At 45.6% G+C, this 25,801-nt stretch overlaps 1 protein-coding gene and 1 pseudogene across 1 annotated transcript in view; one reads left to right on the top strand and one right to left on the bottom strand.

The window, feature by feature from the left end:
• The window catches only part of kcnk13a (potassium channel, subfamily K, member 13a), a 53,722-nt gene extending 28,121 nt beyond the window's left edge, over window positions 1-25,601 (top strand). Inside the window, exon 2 of the mRNA XM_043698453.2 lies at window positions 24,548-25,601. Within this exon, the coding sequence (XP_043554388.1) occupies window positions 24,548-25,470 (923 nt within the window). The 3' untranslated portion in view covers window positions 25,471-25,601. The remainder of the gene's footprint in view (window positions 1-24,547) is intronic.
• LOC148149343 (uncharacterized) lies at window positions 4,601-21,116 on the bottom strand (annotated as a pseudogene).
• Window positions 25,602-25,801: the final 200 nt, after the last annotated feature.

Raw genomic sequence — 25,801 nt, 5'->3', positions numbered from 1 at the left:
TTCCGATGGTTGGATCACTTATTGACAAGCCTTAGCTGAAAGCTGCTTTTGATGCTGTCACTGGGACCCGAGTGAATGGATGCTCCTTTCAAATCTGGCTGGGCTTTCTGCTTCAGTTGCTTTGGTTCAGATAGCTGTCAATTAGTCGCTCCAGATCCTTTTTGGGCCTGCTTGGGTTTTGATTTCACTCCTGGTGGCGTCAATTAATTGGAGTTTCAGAATGGGAATTTTACTGAGTCCCCACGAGGGTCAGAATTGGTTGTCACCCACAGTCGGCATTGCAGCCTGTCCCCCCTTGACAGAGCTCCTTCGACTGAAAATTGACAACATTTGGGATGGATGGAACACTGTTCTTTATCGTGACCTCAGTATAAAATGAGGCAGGAGTAAATGTCAACCTTCCATTGTTTGATTTCTGACTGGGTTTTCTGGATGCACGGTCGTAGTCTCACTGATGTGTTGGCTGCAGCCACTGTATCATCCACACCCCTTTGTAAGAGGATGCCAAATTATTGAGTGCTGATTAAACTGGTGTTTCTTTTGTGTTTTATTCTTTGCTTTCTAATTAAATTAGCTATTTAATCAGCGTGATTACTCCCAATATGTAATTTTTCTTGTAGAGAGCTGTATACTTTTATAATTCAGAAGGTCTTTCCCTCCTTTTAATTACGTTCCCATTTCACTGTCCAGAAGCTTGCCTGAAGTGCCGTTGTCATGACAACGCTTAGGAGGTCTGTACTCAACATTAATTATACAACCCAAAAAGTTATTTTCTTTCTAACTGAGGCGTGGTTTGGCTGGAGTTGAATCTTTGATAAGAGTCCATCAAATCTTTCCCACTCCCCAGTTATTGTTCAGTTTCCCTTTAAATGACTCTGTGTTGTGGTTGACAGATGTCCTCCAACTCACCCTCCACTCACTTCAGAATTTCCTGATTGTCCTCTCCCTCACACTTTGTTCCTTCTCCATATCCATAATCTTCTCCTTTCACCGCTATTTTTGAAAAAGAGAGGTGATTTTATTAAAACATGTCTCCCTTGAGGGGGATTCGAAAGGATGAGTGCTGTGGGATCACTTTCCCCTGCTACGACAGATTAGAGCTGGGGATACAGTTTAACGTAAAGAGATGTCACTGTTAAGTCAGGGAGGAGAAGATTTTTTTTCTCTCTCAGAGGGTCCTTGGTCATTATTAGGGAGTACAGAACTTGCCAAATAAGTAAACGTTCTCTTTTTCAAATGTTGGGGTTTCCACTTGAATTGGTATTCTTGCAAAATGTCCTGGTGCCCGTAAAACTTCTGACATAATGTATCTTTTTTTCAGAAATACTCAAGACTGTGGGGCCTTGCCGGGTCTGTACCCAGCCTGGCTCAGCACCCCTCCCCCTGGGTACTTCCAGCCGGGTCATTGAGTACCCCTGATGTACCCCCTGCTCCTTGCCCGCTGTTTGGAATAATCCTGGGGCCAGTAATTAGGAGCATGCAGACCCTGCAAATCAGTTGGCAAGCAATAATACAGGGTGAAACTATTCACCCAGAACCATAACCTCCTTAACATCCACTTTGGAAATGTTGAAGGAATACCTCTCCCATTCCCACCTTAAACCTCGGAGAATAGAATCCTGACAATGTGGAAGCAAGCCACTCGACCCAGCAAATCCACGCCAACCCTCCAAACAACATCCCATCCAGACGCATCCCCCCCCCCCAATCCTATCCCTGTAACCCTGCATTTCCCATGGCCAATCCACCCTGACCTGCACATCTTTGGACGGTAGGAGGAAACCCACGCAGACATGGAGAGAATGTGCAAACTCCACACAGACAGTCGCCCGAGGGTTGTATCGAACCTGGGTCCCTAGTGCTGTGAGGCAGCAGTGCTAACCACTGAGCCACCGTGCCAGCCAATAGGGTAATCAAGGGTTATTGGGGGAAAGTGCAGGGAAATGGAGATGTCAGATTAGCCATGATCCTATTGTATGGTGAAGCTGATTGAGGGGCCGAATGGCCTACTCCTGTTCTTATATCTTACGGTTTTATTAACCCTTCCTTCTGTAAACTGCTCCTTAAAAGATACATCTTGGATCAGATTTCAGTCACGTGGTATCAGAGCCAAGTTTTAATTGTGGCCAGTTTTACTACGCTCAGGGTTCTATATAAAGGCAAGCTTTTGTTGTTATTGGGTCAATGGAAAGAAAGCAAACCTCTCAAACATTGAAGGAAAAATAGATCTTGACACACATCTCTGTAGCATCAGATGAGCTGATTTGTGTACAGGATGTGGGTTCCAAGTTGTCTCGCTATCTTGCAGAAAATATGCGATTGGTCATGAAAAACTCTTTGCAGCAATTTTTGAACTCTCAAGAGATAATCCTCAGGATATTGCAGAGCTAAACTCACGCGCAGACATCATTCCACGCCCTTGGTGGGGAATCTCTTTGCTAACTTGGAATGATAAACAAGGGACTCATTTATCTGGCTGCATTTCCAGATTAAATCACGCTTTAATGGGTTGTATTTGCAAAGACGCTGTTTGACTGGCGTGCGGGTTAAACATTTTAATGGGACCACCCCACAGGCCAGCTTTGGACCATTTCCTTTATCTGATCGTCATCAACCATTGTTATTCCCACTGGGCCAAGAGTTCTTTGTCTCCCAGTCAGGAGGCATCTAGTCCAGCATAGACCTCTTCAGTTCTTCTCCCCTTCTCTCCTGGAAATACCGAGATGTGTTCCTGGGAGATTGTAGATGTTTACAGGTCATTTTGTTACCTATCACATCTGTACCACAAGGCACAAAGCCTAATCCAATGCCCTGGCTCTTGATCTGTTGCCCTGGATCAGGTGCTAACCTGGATAACTTTTATACATGATGATGGCTCCTGTCCCTAACATCACCCAGAAAGTGTTCCAGATCCTCATCACCCTCTGGTTGCAAAAACCCCCACCTTGAAATATCCTAACTCTTACCCTAACTTCACACCCACTGATACACCCTCGATATGCATGCACCCAACCAAGGGGAATAGGGCCTTCCTATCCACTCTCTCTAGACCATTACTTAACCACAAAGTGATGATTTCACTGTGTTACCTATCTTACAAATGCTTCCCCTCTGCACCCAAACCAAGTGACTAAGTCCATTAAGTATCACTGTCTAGTCTGGAGGAACAGAATTAAGAACCAAAGATTCAGCCCCTTTTTCTCCAGAGGGGCAGCGGTGTGCACCTCACCCAGTAGCCCACCCAAGCTCTTTTGACAACACTTCCCAAACCCACAGCCTTTATCACAGTGGCATGGTGGCTCAGTGGTTAGCTTTGCTACCTCACAAAACACCAGGGACCAGGGTTCGTTCCCCCCCCTCAGGTGACCGTCTGTGTGGAGTTTGCACATTCTCACTGTGTCTGTGTGGGTTTCCTTCCACAATCCGAAGATGTGCAGGTCAGGGTGGATTTGTTGTGCTAAATTTCCCCATAGGGTGCAGGCTGGGTGAGTTAGTCTTGTGGGTGCGTCTGGGCGGAAAAATGTTCAGAGGGTCGGTGCGGACTCAAGGGCCCCCTTCTACATTGTAGGGATTCTTCCTTAGATTAGCAGGTGGATGGAAAGTTCCCTCTAAGCCTGGAATTTCCTCCTGAATAGCATTCTGGGTGTCCCTACATCCCAAGTGGCCGAGAAGCCCGCTCACCACTCTGACGTCTCATTGGGTTAGTGTGCTGGAAATGCAGTCCCACGATTCTCACAGAAGTTAACAATTTTATAAAATTGCCCAATTCCCTGACTTATGAACTAAAAGGCACAGCTTACAGCACTTGAAAAGGAAAATAAACTGGCAGTCTTCAGGGTTGAGATGTTTTATCACAGTAAGTAAGACAGCTCCTTGCTTTGAGTTGCTCCAGCATCTTCTCACCAACACCTACAAGCTGTTCAGCTATTTGGGAGCCAATCATATCGCTGTTGGCAGGCAGGAGACCTTGATCATCAATAACTATGATGTGGAGGTGTTGGTGTTGGACTGGGGTGGACCAGGTCAGAAGTCACACAACACCATGTTATACTCCCACTGGTTTATTTGAAATCACAAGCTTTCGGAGCACTGCTCCTCCATCAGGTGAAGTGGAGGGGAGCACACAGGCATAGAACTTATAGGCAGAGAGATCAGTGCAAGATAATTCCAGGTAATTAAGGGTGTCAAAAGATAGTATAAATGGAATGTCAACAATCTGAATAACACTCTCTGCAGGTGATCAAAACTGTCAGATGGTGTGAGTAAAGTGTCAACAGCTGAACAGCAAGTGAAGGGATGGCGTATAATTCGATTAATTAAGGCAGAGAGATAATTACAAAAAGTCAGAAATAAGATGGTGCTGGCGACAAACCAAACGTTTGGAATAACATGATAGGTATAAGAGTCACATGCTGAGGGTCTAACCAAAGTAACAAGTAATCCAAAACAGGACAAACCCATTCAGGTAGAGGGGTCATAACAAGTTATCAAGGGGGATGGTGTCAAAACATGACAGTAAGGAAGATTTTGCAAACACAGAACAGTGTGGTGAGGTTACATATTGCATGACATGAACCTAAGATCACAGTTGAGGCTGTCTTCATGGGTATGGAACTTGGCTATCAGTTTCTGCTTGGCGATTCTGCATTGTCGTGTATCTCAACACCGTCTTAGAGACACTTACTTGAAGTTCGGAGGCTGTATGTCTTTCACTGCTGAAGGTGTTCCCTGATTGGGAGGGAACATTCCTTTCTGGCAATTGTGTGGTGTCCATCCATCCGTTGCTGTAGCATCCACATGGTCTCACCAATGTACCATGCCTCAGGGCATCCTTACCTACAGCGTATGAGGTGGACAACATTGGCCGAATCTCATGAACATCTGCCATGTACAGGATGGGTGGTGTTCCCACATGTGACGGTAGTATCTATGTCAATGATCTGGCATGTCTTATAGAGATTGCCATGGCAGGGTTGTGTGGTGTTATGGTCGATGTTGCCCTGAAGGCTGGGTAGTTTGCTCCAAACAATGGTCTGTTTAAGGTTTGACAGTTGCTTGAAGGCGAGAAGTGGAGGTATAGGGATGTCCTTGGTGAGATGTTCGTCATCATTGAGGACATGTTGAAGGCTGTGAAGATTATGGCATAGTTTCACCGGTGCAGGGAGGTACTGGATGATGAAGGGTACTCTCTCGGTCATGTCCTGTGTCTGTCTTCTGAGGAGGTTGTTGTGGTTTTTTTGCTGTGCCACGTCGGAACTGATGATCAATAAGTTGAGCATCATATCCTATTCTTGAGGGCATCTTTCAGTATCTTAGGTGTCCATCATGTTCCTCCTTGTCTGAGTAGATCCTGTGTATACACCGGGCTCTGTAGGGGATGGCTTCTTTAATATGTTTAGGGTGGAAGCTGGAGAAGTGCAGCACTGTGAGATTCTCTGTGGGTTTGCGGTAGAATGAGGAACTGAGGTGGCCGTCCTTGATGGAGGTGAGTGTGTCTAAGAATGAACCCAATTCTGAAGAGTAATCCTTGGCGAGTCTGATGCTGGGATGGAACTTGTTGATATTGTCATGTAATTGTTCCAGTGATTCTACACCGTGAGTACAAAGGAAGAAGAAGTTGTTGATGCAGCTGGTGTGTAGCATTAGTTGGAGGTCCTGTGCAGGAAACATGTTTTGCCCAAACATGTGCGTGAAAATGTCAGCATATTGGGGTGCGGATTTGGTGCCCATGGCTATTCCGCGTGTCTGGATGAAGAGCTGGTTGTTGAAAGTGAAGATATTGTGGTCAAGAGTGGAGTGGATGAGTTGTAGGATGGTGCCTGGAGTTTAGCAGTTGTTGGTGTTGAGTAAGTGATCCTGTTTCAGCAATGCCATCATTGTGGGGGATGCTGGTGTAGAGTGCTAAAACATCCATTGTAACGAGGAATGTTCCCGGTTCGACTGGTCTGTGAGTGTTGAGTTTCTGTAAGAAATCTGTAAGGTCGTGACAGAAGCTGGGGGTCCTCTGTACAATGGGTTTCAAGATGCCTTCGATATAGACAGAGAGATTCTCACACAGGGTCCCTTTGCCTGATAGGATGGGACGTCCAGGTGTATTGGCTTTGTGTATCTTCGGAAGGCAGTAGAAGTCACCTACGCAAGAAGTACGTGGGCGGAGAGTGCGTAGGGAACTCTGAAGGACTGGATCAAAGGTCTTGATCAGTCTGTTGAGTTGACGGGTGCGTTCTTTGGTTAGATTGGCAGGTGGTTCCGTGTGCTGTTCCTGGTTGTTCAGCTGTCAGTACACTTTTCAGTAGTCCATTCTATTCTGAATGATGATGGCTCCTCCTTTATCTCCTGGTCAATGTTGTGATTGTTCTTGAGGTGGGGACAGATGGCGTAGCGTTGTGTTCATGCGATGGTCTGTGGTACCTTGTGGGTGTGGCTAATCAATCTAGCATTAATACATTTCCTGACAGCCTGAGTATATCAGTCAAGCCTGGCACAGCCGCCTTCTAGAGGGGTCTTTGTTCACTGGTTACTGCTCTGCAGATCTCTCTGTCGACTTGTTGGTTGTCCCATTGGGCTCACTGCTGACCTCTTGGTTACAGCCGGTGGTGATGCCGAGTTTGTCCTGTTCTCGGTTGCATGTAGGTGGTGTAGTTCTGTTGCCTTGTCTGCCTGGCAGTGTCTCATAGCCAGTCCGCTGTGTCCCGATCACAAGTTGAGAATATGGACTCCATCTCAATTTCAAGGTTGTGACGTCTGCTGTAGAGTTGATGTATGAGGTGGTCGCAGAGTTTGCAAGACGTGTGACAGCAGAGTCTTTCAGTGTAGCCTGCGTTGTAGGTCGACTCAAGTAGATTCATGATCTGCAGTCCTTTCGGGATCCTCTCTGCTCGCTTGCATCTCTACAGAAACTTGATGTCTGTGTCGGTACTTGTGATCCTGGAGATTCTATACACGTTGAGCCAGCGGTTTGTGGTGTTGATGGTAGCCATGAGGAGCCGGTGTTGGACTGGGGTGGACAAAGTCAGAAATCGCATGATGCCAGGTTATAGTCCAACAGGTTTATTTGAAATCACAAGCTTCACCTGACCAAGGGGCAGTGCTCTGAAAGCTTGTGATTTCAAATAAACCTATTGGACTATAACCTGGTGTCATTCATAACCTGTTAATGGCCCACAGACGAATCAGCTGCCTATTGCTAGCCAAATCTCCCTTTTTATCGCCACAGGGCTGTAGAAACCTCCCCTTGATTGAATAAACAGTGATGTAGTCAGTGCTTACGATGAGTGTCAGATAACTTGCTTTTAAAAAGTGAACCAATCCCAACAACTGTTTTCAAACCAGTCTTTTTTCTCTTCTTAGTTCACAGTCAAAAATCTAGAAAAATAGACAGTCTTTACATCCCTCCACACTTATAAAATGAAACTTCATTTCAAAATATATGATACACAAACACCACACAAGAATTATATCTATTCACAATTTTTTTCCAACATGTTGCACTTGGGATAATGCATATGCAATTACATTAAATTGTCTAACAATGTCAATGATCTTTACTTTAAATATTTCAAATAAAAGAATTCCATCTACATTGTCTTGCATTCTGTGTTTTAAAATTTTTTAAGGAAGGCCAGTAGGTTATGATCAGTGTAACCTATAGTCGACCTGGGCACAGGCTTCACAATGCTGAAGAGCCAACAGCAATTCCCAACTCTCTTTTTTCATCTTAGAATAATTCTTCTGGGACTGGCTTAGGCTCTGAGAGAATTTTCCCACTGCTTCTCTATTCTTTGCTTATGATCGTGCAACTAAACTGCACCAACGTCATGTCACCAGCATCAAATGTCATTTTGAAAGTTCTGGAAAAGTCATGAGTGATTAATACTGGTTAATTTATCGGGATCACCTTCGGTTTCTCAAGGCCTTCTACTGACCATTCCTCATTTGCTTGTTTCCTGAACACAAATTGTTAGAGATGCAGCTGTTGTGCTGAAGTGACTCACAAATTCCTGGTACAGCTTACACATTGTTAAAGGTCTCATGATTTCTCATTTTGTTTTAGGAACAGGAATTCTATTAGAACCTTCACTTTCACTCTCCTTGACATCACTTGTCCTTGTCCTACAACATGTCCTGGGAAAGTTACTCTTGCCTTTCTGAATGTCTTACTTAGCCAGCCAAATGTAATTGCTTAAACAGGTCTTCTGCTTGGCATGGTACCCACATACCACAACATTAGCTGAATAACGTACGCTGTTGTAAACCGCAACTACAACCTGATCCGGTATCTTATGGTTTTATGACCTTATGATTCATAAGGCTCTAGAATCTGACTCATGCAAATGACATGGCTTGACAACCCCCTAATGTCACAAAAGTAAATGCTTCTTTAGCCAGTTCCCTTCCAATGGATCGATCTTAGACACTTCCAACCCTATCAATATGTTATTGTGGAACAGGGTATGAACCTAGTTTGTGACCACGTGTATCTTTCTCCCATCAAAACAGTATCTAGTTAATCCACCTGGTTTAGGAATGAATATTTCCGGTGAATTTCAGCTGCTGTGACAATGTTCAATGAAGTGGTTTTCCAGCACACACTGATGTCAGCTTCCACCTGAGCTTGTATCCTTGGGCTCAACCAATTACATGCTGTTTTATTGATCCTGACCCTCCTGCATCGACATCATATCTAGCTAATGTAGGACATCCAACTGTATCTCTACAGATTATCTCTACTTTCTTAGTAATCTTACAAGATAATCATGTAGTGCTTTCTTAAGGGCGGCACGGTGGCACAGCAGTTAGCACTGCTGCCTCACAGCGCCAGAGACCCGGGTTCAATTCCCGCCTCAGGCGACTGACTGTGTGGAGTTTGCACGTTCTCCCCGTGTCTGCGTGGGTTTCCTCCGGGTGCTCCGGTTTCCTCCAACAGTCCAAACCTGTGCAGGTCAGGTGAATTGGCCATGCTAAATTGCCTGTAGTGTTAGGTAAGGGGTAAATGTAGGGGTATGGGTGGATTGCGCTTCGGCGGGGCAGTGTGGACTTGTTGGGCCGAAGGGCCTGTTTCCACGCTGTAATTAATCTAATCTAATCTAATCTAATCTAATTAAAGTACAAGAAAACAGTCCCAGTATTTCTGTGTTAGCGAGCGGAATTGTTCATGTTGTGACATGTCTTCCTCTTCTACCTCTCTGTCATGTTCCATTTCTCCTACCACTTGATCCATATGTTCCTCCTTATCTGCTTTCCTACAATGACACTTTTTCATCAAATTTCATCAATGATCAAGAATGTTAATCAAATGGGTCACTTTAATACTAATGCAGAATGAATTTTGCTTTCACGGATTCACCTTGCAAAGGCAACAATATCATGACATCATTGCCCACTGGGATTACTCTAGCTGCTGAATACGTCTGCCTGTTCTTTCATTTTCGCTTGCAAACCTTCACATGCTCCTGTATTACCTTACATGCTCCTGTGAGTCTTTCTAGAAACTCAGACCCAAATTCCAACACTGAGGATTTGTCCTTTTACTTCAAGAACGTCTCCCCAATCAATTTTAATGGAACTCTTGGCCATAATCAGTTCAAATGGACTAAAACCAGTAGGTTCATTTGGAGAATCTCTAGCAACAAATAGTAAGAAATCTAATCCTTTATCCCAGTCCTGTGGGTATTCGTGACAGTCTGCTTAACTGTGGTTTTCAGAGTTTGATGGTATCTCCCGAAAGCTCCTTGTGTTTGTGGATGATACGCTGTTGACTTAGACTGTTTTAAACCCAAACTGCTAATGATTTCCTGGAAAACTTTGGACATGAAGTTAGAACCCTGATCAGATTGTATCTTAGTTAGTAGTCCATACCGAGTAAAATGACCGAGTTAATTTTTCTATATTACCCGAGCTGTAAATGTCCTTAGAACGTACAATGTAGAAGAGTATAGCACAGGAACAGGCCCTTCAGTGCCAATCAGTGCCATTTTTTTATAATTCCATCTGCCTGCACATAGTCTGTATCTCTCTATTCCCCACCTGTTCATGTGTCGGTCTAGAAGCCTCTGAAACGTAACAATTGTATCTGCTTTTACCACTTCCCCAGCAGCCTGATTCAGGCACCCTACCTTGCCTCTCACCTCTCCTTTAAACTTTCCACCTCTCATCGTAAACCTCTGCCCCCTAATTTTGACACTTCCGCCCTGGGAAAAGGACTCCAGCTATCGACCCTATCCGTGCCTCTCATAATTTTACATACTTCTATGAGGTCACCACTCAGCCTCAACACTCTAGTAAAAAGAATCCAAGTTTGTCCAACCTCTCTTTGTAGTTAATATGCTCCAATCTAGGTAACATTTTGGTAAACCTCTTTGACCAAGCCCTCTATAATCTTCCTATAGTGTGGCTATAGAACTGCACACAATATGCCAAATATGGCCTAACTAAAGTTTTATACAGCTGCAACATGACTTTCCAACTTTTATACTCAGTGTCCCAACCATAAGACAGAAGAGCAGAATTAGGCCATTCGGGTCATCGAGTCTGCTCCACCATTCAACCGTGCCTGATATGTTTCTCAACGTCATTGTCCTGCCTTCACCCCATAACCCTTGATATCCTTACTAACCAAGAACCTTAAGTGCACGCAATGACTTGGTCTCCACAGCCCTTTGCAGCAATGCGTTCCACAGATACACCACTCCCTGTCTGAAGAAATTCCTCCTCATCTCCATTCTAAAGGGCCATCCCTTCACTCTGAGGCCGTGCTCTTGGGTCCTAGTCTCTGCTACTCGTGAAAACATCTCCTTACATCTATCGAGGCTTGTCAATACTCCATGAGACTTAATCAGATTGCCCCTCATCATTCTAAACTCCATCGAGTACAGAACCAGAATTCTCAACCTCTTGGATGTTTCCTTCAAAGAAAAGCAAGTTACATTCCCTTTAAACAGAAACCCTCCATCTCTGTCACATACACTCTGTACTAATTGTACTTTCACAAGCTTGTTGCTGTCTGTCTAATGGCTCAAGCCTTCAACATAAGCTATTACAGAAGGTAGAGCATTTTCAAAGAACTCTCAGAGAATAATCTCTCTAAGAACTTCAGATGTTTTTTCAATTTCTAATGCTCGTATCAACCTGTCAGACTTACTTTGCTTAACTCTTTCAAAATCAAGATAGGTTTGCCCTGGTTGGCCCCTTATGTGCTGGAACATTTGCCGATGTGCCTCAGGCGTGAGTTTGAATGCAGCTAGTGTTGTTTTTTTTTTGATTGTGTTGCAATTAGAAGAAACTTCATCTGACCAGTGAAGTAGGAATTTCCTGTGCTAAGTCTGTCTACTTACTCTGCCTGAGTGGTGTCCAGTGTTCTTCAGCCCAATTCATTTGTCTCACTATTTTCTCAAATGATATGAAGAAAGCCTTCACATCCTTTCCCTCAAATTTTCATAAGGTGTGTGCACTCTTTAACATTACTGCACTTCAAATTAGGACCCACTAAGACCAGGTTCATCACGAAAGTGAAAGATTTTCTAAAATTTTATGCAAAATACCACATTACCTTTCTCTAAGACACGGGTTGACGGAAAGGATGAGCCAGGTTTCTGTATTTAACATGAATTACTGTTGATTATAAATATATAGAGTCTCTCTCCACAGCTAAACAACTATGAACCTTTATATATAACTCTACTAATTGAATTCTAACCCCATTATAAAACTCACCGTACACACAGACAGACACAAAAGCAAACTCGGTGTTATGGGTGGAAGGAAAGACTGGGAAGGCAGTTCAATGGTCCCTGTCCACAGGGTCCGCTGAGATGATCAAATGTCAGGATTTGCTGCTTCTTGATTCTCCTTCTCCATGGACTTTCCCTTGTCTCTTGGAGGCACAGACTGACTGGTCCACACTTAGAAATGATGTGGAGGAGCCGGTGTAGGACTGGGGTGGACAAAGTTAAAAATCACACAACACCAGGTTATGGTCCAACAGGTTTAATTGGAAGCACTAGCTTTCAGAGCCCCGCTCCTTCATCAGATAGCTGTGGAGCAGGATCATAAGACACAGAATTTATAGCAAAAGATCACAGTGCCATGCATGCAACTGATACAATACATTGAACAAATCTAGATTGCTGTTCAGTCTTTCATCTTTTAAATGGGTTGCAGGCTTTGATTCATTAATATGTAAATCAAGACTCTAACCTCACACCCTTTAGTGCATTGTCTGAGCTGAGATGTCACCTTTTTTTATAAAACCGTAAGTTATCTTGAGAATGTGATTTGAAAGAAGTTCTGGAGTTTACATATTAATAAACTGAAACCTGCAACTCATTCTAAAAGATGAAAGACTGAACAGCAATCTAGGTTTCTTCAACATATCGTATCAGTTGCATGACGCTGTGATCTTTTGCTATAAATTCTGTGTCTGATGATCCTGCTCCACAACCACCTGATTTAGGAGCAGCGCTCTGAAAGCTAGTGCTTCCAAATAATCCTGTTGGACTATAACCTGGTGTTGTGTGATTTTTAACTTTGTCCACACTTAGATAATCTCTGATGTATCCATTCAAAGCCACAGCCACAGATAAGAGAAAATAAACCAGGTTTCTTCAAGTTGGAAATATCTTACTTTTTTGCAGCAGAAAGAACAGCACCTTCCTCCCAAAGATCTCGTGGCTTCTGACCTAACATTCACATCCTCACGCTGTTCAGCTATCTGGGAGCCAATCACATAGTTTAAAAATGTGTTGCTGGAAAAGCGCAGCAGGTCAGGCAGCATCAAAGGAGAAGGAGAATCGACGTTTCGGGCATAAACCCTTCTTCAGGATTCCTGACCTGCTGCGCTTTTCTAGCAACACATTTTCAAGCTCTGATCCCCAACATCTGCAGTCCTCACTTTCTCCTAGCCAATCACATAGTTGTTGGCAGGCAAGCAGAAGGCCTTTATCATCAACATTTGGTCATCCTCCATGGACCAATCAGCTACTTGTCCCTAGCCAAATCTTCCTTTGCACACACACCCTGGTTCTAGCACCCTTTGCAGCATGGAAACAGACCTTTTGATGCAACTCATCCATGCCGAGCAGATATCCTAAATAAATCTAGTCCCATTTGCCAGCATTTGGCCCATATCCCTCTAAACGTTTCCTATTCATATACCCTTCCAGATGCCTTTTAAATGTTGTAATTGTCCCAGCCTCCACCACTTCCTCTGGCAGCTCATTCTATACATGCACCACCTTCTGCGTGAAAAAATTGCCCCCTAGGTCCCTTTTATATCTTTCCCCTCTCACCCTAAACCAGAGCACCCCCGGAGGAAACTCATGCAGACCCGGGGAGAATGTGCAAACTCCACACAGACGGTCACCCAAGGCTGGAATCGAACCCAGGTCTCTGGCGCTGTGAGGCAGCAGTGCTAACCACTGAGCCACCGTGCCGCCCATTAAGGATGGGCAATGCATGCTGGTCTAGCTATGTCCCATGATGAATATAATTAATAATTCTGGCGAGTTGCCAATTTTGGCACTGCCATTTTGTGGGGACTGTGGAGGATGTTGTGGAAGCACAGTGAGTGGGGATTGTGAAAATCCAGCCCATTTACTCTGTCTCTGCCTTCAGAGCTGCTGCTCGCCCTGCTGAGTATTTACCATGTTTTTTGCCTTTATTTGTTGCACTCCTTCCCTTTCATGAATCATGTTTGAATGCTTCCCTCCTTGTTTTTATGTAAACTGATCACTGAGCAACCGCCACAGCATTTCAGACAGCATCCATTCTCTTCCAGTTTGGCAAATATCCTTGACCTTTCTCCAGACGCTCACTCACTGGTTTCTCCCAGCGTTGGTTCCTGCTGTACACCTTATGTCGGTACTGTTGCATTGTGTCAAATGTTCTAGCCTGGCTGTGAGTTGACACAGCTCAGTAATATAACTCTCAAAGATGTGGAAATGAGACTTTGGGTCCTTTGGGCAGTCCAAGTCCTACAGCATGTGGATTGCAACATTTAGTCCAGACTGAATCTACACCTTGACAACTTCCTGTGCATTCACCAATCTGGAAATTATTATAAATAACACTTCACTTTTATCGTGCGACTTGATGTCAGCTTGTGTTCTTTACAGAACTGGCACACTCAAGAACAGTCTTCACACTTAGAAATGAACTATCACTATTTATGATACAATAACACTATATTCTGTCTTCCGGATAATCACTGATATACCAAGTTCTGACTTGTAATTATATTGGGTAAGGATTAATCCATCTACTTTGACTTTTCTTGTCCATGTGCTCATTTGAATCTTCCAACTTTGCTCATACTGTGCTATTTACACCCAATGATGTGCAGTCCGTGTCTCATTATCATAAGGTTTACTTCAGGATCCTGAAGCACTTACACAACACTTTTGCTCTGATTGTAGACAAGCCTGTCTTTCTCTCATTGTTCTCTCTCTCCCCATCCCTTTCCTGCTCTCTATTTTTTTTTTCTTCATTCAGTTGCTAGCTAAACCAGAATTTATTGCCCATCCCTGATTTCCCAGAGGACAGATAAGAGTCAACCACATGTTTGTGGGTCTGGAATCCCATGTAGGCCAGACGAGGTAAGGATGGCAGTTTTCTTCCTTGAAGACATTAATGAACCAGATAGGTTTTTCCAATAATCAACAATGGATTTATGGTCATTGTTAGACTCTAAATTCCAGATCTTTTTGTTATTGAATTCTAATTCCACCATTTACCATGGGGGATTCAAACCCGGGTCCCTGGGACATTACCTGGGTCTCTGGGTTAACAACCCAGCTATAACATCACTAGGCCATCACCTCTCTATTTATCTGTATTCCTTCTCACGCTCCTTTTTGTTCTCCCCTCCCTACCATCTCTCCCAGTTTTCTTCAACAACTACAACTTGTTAAAGTGTCTTCAACATAATCAAACATTTCACAATGCCCAACCAAACCAGTTAAGGTGGTATTAGTTCAGACGACTGAAAGCTCTTTCTTGATTCCTTCAGGGATGTGAGAGTTGCTGGTCAGGCCAACATTTATTACTCTTTACAGGTTACCATGGAGATGGTGATGGTGAGCAACCTCCTTGAATCACTGTTAGGTGAATTGGCCATGCTAACTTGTCCATAGTGTTAAGAGATGTGTGGGTTAGGTGAAGTGGCCATGCTAAACTGTCCATAGTGTTCAGGGATGTGTGGGCTAGGTGCATTAGTCAGGGGTAAATGTACAGTACTAGGTTGGGGGAATGGGTCTGGGGTGGGTTGCTCTTCGGAGGGTCAGTGTGGACTTGTTGGGCTGAATGGCCTGTTTCCACACTGTGGGGATTATATGATTTCTATGAAAACTGCAGTCCATAAGGTGTAGGTGCACAGAGAATGCTGTTCGATAGGGAGATCCAGAATTTTGATCCAATGATACTGAAGGAATGATGATGTATTTCCAAGTCAGGATGGTGAGTGTGGTGGTGTTCCCATGTATCTTCTGCCCTTTTCCTTCTAGATGGTATTGGTCATGGATATGAAAGGTGCTGTTAGAGGAAAGATGGAGAGTTACTGAGCCTTTAATGTCACAACATCCCAAGGCCCTTTATAGGAGTTTACAAAAGAAATTATAATTCCAAGTCATATATGAAGATATTAGGGCAGATGACCCCATTTTTATGAGGTAGGCTTCAGGGAGTTTCTTAAAGGAGGTTAGAATGGGGTTTAGGGTGAGCTTACAGCCTTGGTAGAGGGGTCTTGTGATGCAGTGGTAAAGCCCCTACCTCTGAACCAATAGGCCTGGGTTCAAGTCCCACCTGCTGCAGAGGTGTGCAAGAACATTACTGAACAGGTTGGTTGGAAAATCTCTTGAGCCTTGGTAGCTGATGTCATAACCATCAATAATGGAACAATTAAAATCAAGAGAAGTGTCGAAATCTGGAGGTGAACTCAGATATCATCACAATTATTACAGTGCAGAGAAAAGCCATTCAGCCAATCATGTCTGCACTACTCCTAGTACATGAATACCCTCCAGCCTTTTCTTCATATCCCATCACACCATTTCTATCCAAATAATCATCCAGTACCGTTTTGAGTGCCTCAATGGAACTTGTCCCCTCCACATGTCCAGGCGTGCACTCCACACCCCAACTACTCATAGAGTCATAGAGATGTACAGCACGGAGACAGACCCTTCAGTCCAACTTGTCCATGCCGACCAGATATTCTGAATTAATCTAGTCCCATTTGCCAGCACTTGGCCCATATCCCTCTAAACCCTTCCTGTTCATAAACCCATCGAGATGCCTTTCAAATGTTGTAATTGTATCAGCCTCCACCACTTCCTCTGACAGCTCATTCTGTACATGCTCCATCTTCTGTGTGAAAATGTTGCCTCTGAGGTCCCTTTTAACTCTTTCCCCTCTGACCTTAACCCTATGCCCTCTAGTTTTGGACCTCCACAACCCAGGGAAAACACCATGTCTATTTACCCCATCCATGCTTCTCATGATTTTATAAACCTCTATAAGGGGTGGAAACATTTTTCTCACATGCCCCTCACTCTGTTTGCAGGGAGACAGTGAATTCACAGCGGGATTTGAAAACCTGGGTAAGAACCTTGACACATTGCTCAGAGAGAGGTCAGTGAGGACAGGGGGTGGTAGCTGGGCAGGAGCGAGGATCTGGGCGGCATGTTGTTCATTGGTAAAGCCTTTCGCCTTTCAATCCGCCCACACACCTGCCCCCACAAACACCGCCCTCACACTATCACAGCTCAGAGTCCGTGTGAGATTAGGTTAGGTCTGCAGCACAGCATCAGGCCTTTCAGCCCATCTTGTCCAACTTGGACACTTCACCAGCAGTATCCAATCTGAGACTTGACTGGCAATTGTAAGGGAGTGTGGGATATAAGCAATGCCTGTTTTCAAATGTTTAATTCTTTTCTTGCAGTCTTTTTTTTCTCCTGGTCTAACAAAGCGAGCTCAGTCATTGATCCCCCTGCTCCCAAATTCCGGCTGTGATAAACCAGTTTAATGCAGGCTTCCCTGGAGTCCTCCCGGTAACAAGACATCATTCATAGGCTGATTGGCTGAATGGATACTAATCAGTGGTGACAGTTCAGAGTGATTCTCTTAATGATATGGCTTATTTCCCCTTGTTTCGGGGCGGTGGCCTTGAACAATGCTCCGTGATTGTGAATTGGTGCTTGAAGTATAGTGAGTTTTGTTGCTGGCTTCTCAAGAGATTGAAGGAGTCGATCTTTTTGAGACAATTTATCTCTTGTATTTTGCAGTTGAGTGCTGAGGCTGGGGGCAGGGGGTGTCCTTTTGATGGCTGAAGCCAGCGAGAGAGATTGTCCTCATTTGGAGATGAGAAATCCGAGCATGCAGAGGTTAAATGTCCCCTCATTTGGGGACTCGCACATACCTCAACTACCATTCTGAAAGTCTGCTCCCTGACCAATCAGGTCAGGCTGAACTTCTGCATTCCTTCTACTTTCCCAATCTTTCCCCATACCCCTGGATCCCAAACATCTATTGATCTCAGGCTTGAATAGACTAATCGGTTGATGTTCTCTAACTCTCTGGAACAGAGAACTGTAAAGATTTGTAACAATCTGAGTGAAAGATATTTTCCATATTCCATGTCTGTCTCCTTATCCTGAGACTAACCCACCCCCCTCATTCCCCAGTGTGGAGAACCAGCCTCTTGTTTCAAAGCAAATTTTGGGCCCAGTTTGTCTTGGGTGACTGGGCTTTTACCTTAAAGACTAGTCTTCCATGTGGGAGCCTTACTGAAGTCCATAAAAACCACATCAACTGCACTACCCTCAGTAATATATTTAGTCACCTTTTCAAAAAACACAATTAGTTAGATCTCCCTGCAACAAATCTGTACTGACTATCCCTCCTCAGTCTCTGCCTTTCCAAGTGTTGATTAATCCTGTCCTTCAGAATTTTTTCTAATCGATGGTACGTGTATGGAATGAGCTGCCAGAGGAAGTGGTGGAGGCTGTGCAATTGCAACATTTGAGGCATTTGGATGGGTATATGAATAGGAAGGGTTTGGAGGGATATGGGCCGGGTGCTGGCAGGTGGGACTAGATTGGGGTGGGATATCTGGTCGGCATGGACGGGTTGGACCGAAGGGTCTGTTTCCATGCTGTACATCTCTATGACTCTATGACTCTATGTGGACTGCAGCAGTTCAAGATGGCAGCTCTTAAGGGCAACAAGGAACAGGCAATAAATGCTGGTCCAGCCAGCGACACCCGTGAACGCTGGCTGGACAAAACAACCCAGTAAAACCTGTGAATGACATAGACTGTTCAGACTCATATTCTTCAACATGAAGCTCCAGTATAACCAGTAAATTCATTTCTAACTATTATTGGTTTCTCTTTAAAACAAGAGATGACCCAACAATCTGAGCACATGCTAAGCATGTCATTCTGGGGTGTGGTTCAGCATCGTTAAGGGGTGTTGACAAGAATACTGAGAACAAGACAAGGTTTCATTTACAGATATTTTCTAAGCACCCTGTTCAGAGATGATATTAGGCAACTCTGGAGCAAATGAGTCTTGAACTTGGGCCTCCTGGCTCAGAGGTTCTGACACTACACAGAAGTGGGTGCAGAGGATGTTGAAGATCAGAGTCTAGATCTGAGTGGTGCTGGAAAAGCACAGCAGGTCAGGCAGCATCCGAGGAGCAAGAAAAATCGACGTTTCGGGCAAAGGCACTTCATCAGGAAACATCGATTTTTCCTGCTAATATGATACCATAAGAGCCCCTATATTTCATGTATGTTATCATTAGACATTCCAAAATACTTCACATCTAAAAATATGTTTGTAGTAATGTAGGAAACACTGCAACCAATTTACACACAACATCTTCCCTCATACAGCAATGTGGTAGCAGGCAGAGAATTTATTTTTATGATGTCTGTGGCTGGGAAGAAGCCTCCCCGTTGGGTATGGGGCCTTTTTGACAATCACCTGAGATAGCCTGAGTTTAACATCTCTCCCAAAACACAGCAGCTCTGCCAGTGGTGCACTCCCTCAGTGTGGCATGCTGAGACACGGGATTGGGGTTTGAACTGAGATCTTAGCATCTTCTGACTGGGCATGAATCCAACCGTATCTTGATAGACACGTGAACAAGAGGCGAACAGAGGGTTAGAAATCTCATACGGGCAATAATTAGCAGGTCTAAGAACTAGGAATCAAACAAGCAGACAAAACACGTCCAGAAACCCGAGCCACTCTCCCCTATATCAAAGTCACCTCGGAAATGACTGCCAGACTACTCAGACCCCTTGGCATCATGGTAGCCCACAAACTCACCAACACACTAAAACAGCAACTAATGAACTTGAAAGACCCTATACAGACAACAAGCAAAACTAACGTCATTTACAAAATACCGTGGAAGGACTGTAATAAACACCACATTGGACAAATAGGCAGAAAACTAGCCACCAGGATACATGAACACCAACTAGCCACAAAAAGACATGACCCTCTCTCACTAGTATCCTCACATACGGATGTGGAAGGACACCACTTCGACTGGGACAACACATCTATCCTAGGACAAGCCAAACAAAGACACACACGAGAATTCCTAGAAGCATGGCATTCCAACTGGAACTCTATCAACAAACACATCGAGTTAGACCCCATCTACCACACCCTGAGAAAAGGACAGGAAGTGACTTCACCACAGGAAATCACCAACCCAAAGAAACCCAAAGATATAAATAGAAAGCAGGAATTTTCAGCATTGCTTCACATGAAGTCCACTGAAGATGTTACCTAGTAAGGTAACGAAACGTCTGGAAATGAACCTTTCAACTCAGCGAGCAAACCTCTATCCTAAACCTCAACCTGAGCTACAAATCTTCTCAAAACTCACTAGGAATCAGCACAGGCTTGCAGGGCCTGTTGCTGTGCGTATTGTTCTTGATTCTTCTTTGAGCTGGAGAAAAAGAGGCTAGAACAAATCCCAAATAGACATCAAACTGGATCAATAAGAAATGGGTAAAAGTAGTTTGATATTATGCACGCAGATTCTTCATCAGAACTCATTAAAGATTTGACGGCCATGAGGACAGCTCCCAGATATCATGGTGCTTTACGCTAGACAAGCTGCTCAGTGACCGAAACCATTCATTCAATCGCAGTTGAAGTCAAGAGTACTAATGGGGAATGTAGCGTACCAAGCCCTCAGGCCTTGTGATTCACCATAGCAACGGTGGCAATTTGCTTCCGAAAACAAGGCCTAATCACTCCAAAACGATCTTGTCAAGGAGCTGGTAAAGCTTCAGCTCATTGAGCACAATAAGTTATCTGTGAGCCTCCACTTATCTAATCTCTTGCTGATCAAATGATTCCGTTGGTTTTTTTCTCTCTGTGAAAGCTGTCCCTTGGCAGTTGGACTTTCTGCTTTTTTTGCAGGAAGGGAGACTGAAATCCTCCTTTCCCCGCCCCAGTGTAGCAATGTTTCTCTGGTGGGCAATGTTACTCTGAGGCCTGCCCTCTTCCTGGGACATCAAGTTCAATTCCCCGACACGTGGAGCTGGGGATTTTAAATTCAGTTTTGTCGGTCGCTCAGTCATGATGACAACGCGGAGCTGTTGTTAAAAACTAGTTTTACCCATTTCTACTGATTTGTCTTGATGTGAAATCATTCACATATAGCTTTTAGGAAAGGACATCTGCCCCTTACCTAGCCTATGTGACTCCAGGCCCATGCCATGGTGGTTGACTTTTTATCCTTGAAGTGGCCCTGTTGTATTGAAACAGCTGTGAAAAATTCAGGTGGTAAGACTAGAGCAGACCAACCCTTAGCCATTGGCTTAACCTTAGGCCCTGTAGAGTCCTCCTCACTAACCCCCATGAGAAATTTGGGAAAGTTGTTTCTCAGACGAGTCAAGCAATACCTTACAGGCAAAGTCCCAGATGCCACCAACACAGTGGGATACCGTCAGGAGGGAGTTGCCCTGGGAGTCCTCAACATTAACCCCAGACACATTGAATTCTTGTGACTTCAGGGTGAACATGGGCAAGGAAATCTCCTGCTGATTACTACGTACCGTCCTCCCTCGACTGACAACTCTGTGCACCTCCATGTTGAATGCCACTGGAGTAACAACTAAGGGTGGTCAGGGCACAAAGTATACTCTGGGTGGGGTATTTCCATGTCCGCCCCCAAGGAGTAGCTTGGCAGTAGCACTACTGATCGAGCTGGTCAGGTCCTAAAGGACATAGTTGCTAAACTGGGTCTGTGCAAGTGGTGAGGTAACCAACATGAGTGAATATCATGCTTGACCTCAACTTCACTCATTCACCAGTTGCAAATACATCCATCCATGATAGTATTGTGGGACTAGCCACTGCACAGTCTTTATGGGGAGAAAGTCCCATCTTCACATTGGAAGATAGCCTCTATTACATTGTGTGGCACTGCCATTGTGATAAATAAGAGATTCAGATATGGCAGCTCCGTAATTGGGTGTCCATGAGGCGCTGTGGGCTGTCAACAGCAGCAGAATTGTTCTCCAGAACAAAGTACAACCCCAGGGCCTGGCACATCACCCACTCTACCATTACCATCATGCCAGGGGATCAACCCTGGTTCAATGGAGAGTGCAGGAGGGCATGCCAGGAGCAGCACCAGGCATACCTAAAGCTGGTGAAAGTTACAGCTCAGGGGTCCTTGCAGGCCAGACTACCACCTACCCACTTCCCTGCCAGCCGCTCACCATCCTGCCTTGGAACTACAATGTCATTCCTTCAGTGTTGCTGGGCCACAATCACAGAACTCCCTCCCAGACAGCCTTGCAGTTGTAGTTACACCAAGCGCACTGCTGTGGTTAAAGAGACCTTCCTGGTGGGACTAGGCAGTATGTGGTCAACCTCACCAATGTTACCCGTATCTTGTGAATGAATAGAAAGATCCCATTCCTGTCACCCTGCTGTTGGTGTGATGGTGCGTGCAATTGTCAGCCGGTCGGTTAAGTAACACCCACTGTGCGATAATAAATCACAGAGGTGAACGGCTCACATTTATGTAGCTGTCAGAATGTGGTGCAGAACTCATCGCACATTTTAAGACGCAGTGTAGTCATCAGATAATAAGCTGTGCTGTGGAGGTGCTGGTGTTGGACTGGGGTGGACAAGGTCAAAAGTCACTTAACAGCAGGTTATAGTCCAACAGGTTTATTTGACATCACAAGCTTTCAGAGCGCTGCTCCTTCATCAGATGTACCTTGTGATTTCAAATGAACCTGTTGGGCCAAAACCTGGTGTCATTTGATTTCTGACTTTGATCAGATAATAAGCGTTAGTGTTGCTGACTGAGTCATCACTTATTGGTGAGGAAATAAGTGATGCTGATAACTCCCTTCCTCTCCTTTGAAATAGTGCCATTTGATCTTTTGCATCTGCCTGATGGAACGTCAGTTTTGTATTGACCCCAACGCTCGGCAGTCCCTCAGAGCTGGCCAGGACTTTCAATCAGGGCTTTGTGCTTATGCCTCTTGCTCAAACCTATGAACTTTCTAATTATGAAACAATAGACCCCACCAGCCGCAGACCAGACTGTAGCTGGGACTTCAGATGGTTTGTATTCATCATAATCATCAAGAAATGACTCAGAAGTTACAAAGGCCCATGATTTTACTGTTTTATCTCCCCTGTCCATTTCGTGTCAATAGAGCCAACATTCTCATACTTTCTGTCACTCATTGGCGACCTCTCTGTCCTCTCAGGTAGAGGTATGCGGATGTGAGTGTAAAAACCCAGGCTGAGGCTCCTCTGCACATACAGTGACAAACAACGATACAAACAAGGCCACTCAGCCCTTCGAACCTGTCCTGCTAGTCAATAAGGTCATGGCTGGTCTGCTTCTTAACCTCAAATATACATTGCTAAACGCCCCCAATAACCTTTCATCCCTTTGGTCATTGGAAAGAGGTTGTGCAACTTGAAAGGGTTCAGAAAAGATTTACAAGGATGTTGCCAGGATTGGAGGATTTGAGCTATAGGGAGAGGCTGAACAGGCTGGGGCTGTTTTCCCTGAAGTGTTGGAGGCTGAGGGGTGACCTTATAGAGGTTTATAAACTCATGAGGAGCATGGATAGGATAAATAGACAAGGTATTTTCCCTGGGGTGGGGGAGTCCAGAAGGGGTGGGGGAGTCCAGGGCATAGGTTTAGGGTGAGGGGGGAAAGATTTGAAAGGGACCTAAGGGGCAACTTTTTCACACAGAGGGTGGTATGTCTATGGAATGAGCTGCCAGAGGAAGTGGTGGAGGCTGGTACAATTACAACATTTAAGAGACATTTGGATGGGTATATGAATAGGAAGGGTTTGGAGGGATATGGGCCGGGTACTGGCAGGTGGGACTAGATTGGGTTGGGGTATCTGGTTGGCATGGACAGGAAGGGTCTTGTTTCCGTGCTGTACATCTCTCTGACTCTAAAGGTCTATCTGTCTCTGCCTTCAAAATATTTAAATATTCCGCATTCTGAGGAAGGGAATTCCAAAGACTAACAACCGTCAGAGAGAAAAAAAAGTTTCCTCACCTCTGTTTTAAGTGGGCAACACCTTACTTTTAACCTGTGACCCCTAGTTCTAGATTCTTCCACAAGAGAAAACATCCTTTCAGCATCCTCTCGGTCAAGTCCCCTCAGGATCAATTACATCACCTCTGAGTCTTCCAAACGCCATGGGTTATAGCTCCAGCCCTTCGTTACAAGGTAATATGCTCATTCCAGGTGCCACCTTCCTGGACAGACGTTCAGTTAGGTGCCCCTGCCTGTCTCTCAGGAGGGCACCTGGTCATAACCTAGAGAAGGAGCCTTTCCCCAAGCTGGAAGGGTCAGTGACAGGGGGCATATTGAGGTAAGGGGCAGGAGGCTTTGAGACGATGTGAGGAGAACTACCTTCATCCAGAGGGTGGGGGGACATCTGGAACCCGCTGCCTGTAAGGGTGGGAGAGGCAGAAACCCTCATAACACTGAAGAACCTCAATTGCTCTGTTGTGCCCAGGCAAGGTGGATTAGTCATGGCCATGTGGGATGATGGGGATTGGGTGTGAGTCTGGAAGGGATCCTCTTCAGAGAGTCAGTGCAGACTTGGTGAGCTGAATGGCCTTTATCTGCACTGTCGAGATTCTATGACAGTGTTCTCTGAAGTATTTAGATGTGCTGTGGGAACAAGGCTATGGGCCAAGTGCTGGAGTATAGTTAGGTGCTTGTTTTGCAGCAGCACAGACTCAATGGGCCTCTCTCTGAGAGAGTCTCAGGACAACCTGTGCTGATATTTATCCTTCAACCAACATTGATTGCACTGAATGAGCCGGCGTGGTCTGTGGGAGCTTGCTGTGCATCAGTGACTCTCCCACATTCCAGCAGGAGTCCTTAATCGGCCGGGAGGAGGTTTGGGATGCTCCAGATGCAACACTGATGCAGGCCCTCCTCCGTGTCCGCGCGTGCCCCTCACCCCCCCCCCCCTTCGCCCCGGTGCCATTGACTCAGGGTGGTGTGTTTGCGTTCCAGGTTTCGGGATGACCACACCAGCCACGGTCAGCGGGAAGGTATTCCTGATCTTCTACGGCCTGGTGGGCTGTGCTGCCACCATCTTGTTCTTCAACCTGTTCCTGGAGCGGCTGATCACCGTGCTGGCCTACGTCCTGAAGAGCTGCCATGAGAGGAGGCTGAGGCGCAGGGGGGTGCTTCCTCATGAAAACTGCCCCGAGCCGGGCACCGCCGCTGCTGAGGTGGACAGCCTGGCGGGCTGGAAGCCCTCCGTCTACTACGTCATGTTGATCCTGGGTCTGGCCGCCATCGCCATCTCTTGCTGTGCTTCCGCCATGTACACGCCCGTGGAAGGTTGGAGCTACCTGGACTCCATCTACTTCTGCTTTGTGGCTTTCAGCACCATTGGCTTCGGGGACCTGGTGAGCAGCCAGAACATGAGGTACGACTACCAAGGGTTCTACCGTTTCGGCAACTTCCTGTTCATCCTGATGGGGGTGTGTTGTATTTATTCCCTGTTCAACGTCATATCCATTGTCATCAAGCAGTTCCTCAACTGGAGCCTGAGGAGGTTGGAGTGCCAGTGCTGTGTCCGGTGCCAGAGGAGGCTCCTCAGGCCCGGGAGGAACGCCGTGGCTCCCGGGCTGTCCAGGCGGAAGATCTCCATCGAGACAGACGCCTTCAACGAGAGCGAGACGGTGGATGGGGGCAGGCGGCTGTCTGGGGAGCTGATCTCCATGAGGGACCTCCTGGCCTCCAACAAGGTGGCATTGGCCATCATGCAGAAGCAGCTGCTGGAGACGGCAAACGGCCACCCCAGGGCGAGCGGGCAACACCCACAACACCATCACCACCATCACCCCCGGCACAACGGCTTCTCCGAGGGGGTGGGTGCCCTCGCCATTATGAACAACCGCCTGGCAGAAACCAGTGTGGACAGATAGAGGGAGCGACACTTCCCCTGCCAGCCCCTCCCTTCACACTCTGCACCAATCCCGGCACAATATCGACCACAGCCTTAAAGACTGCCTAGCTCTTTTTTTTATTTAAAAAGAAAAATAAATTAAATATTTCTGGATGATTCTGTGTGGTGGTGAACTTTCACCTGTGCCCGGGCTCACATTTGAACTTTGACCTCTGACGCGTTGGGTTGGGAGTGCTTGCTAGCTGTCGCTCGGGAAACCCAGGGTCAGAGGCCTATTGGAGAGCGGAAAGAGAGGCAAAGCTGGTGTGAAACTGGCAGGGCACTGGGTACAGTCGGAGAGACTGGGACCC

The sequence above is a fragment of the Chiloscyllium plagiosum genome, unplaced genomic scaffold, assembly GCF_037043375.1.
Source record: "Chiloscyllium plagiosum isolate Xiang-an unplaced genomic scaffold, Cpla_swu_hap1 HiC_scaffold_8, whole genome shotgun sequence".
NCBI lineage: Eukaryota > Metazoa > Chordata > Chondrichthyes > Orectolobiformes > Hemiscylliidae > Chiloscyllium > Chiloscyllium plagiosum.
Note: the sequence above shows the minus strand (reverse complement) of the source record. Positions and strands in the feature narration are given on the sequence as shown.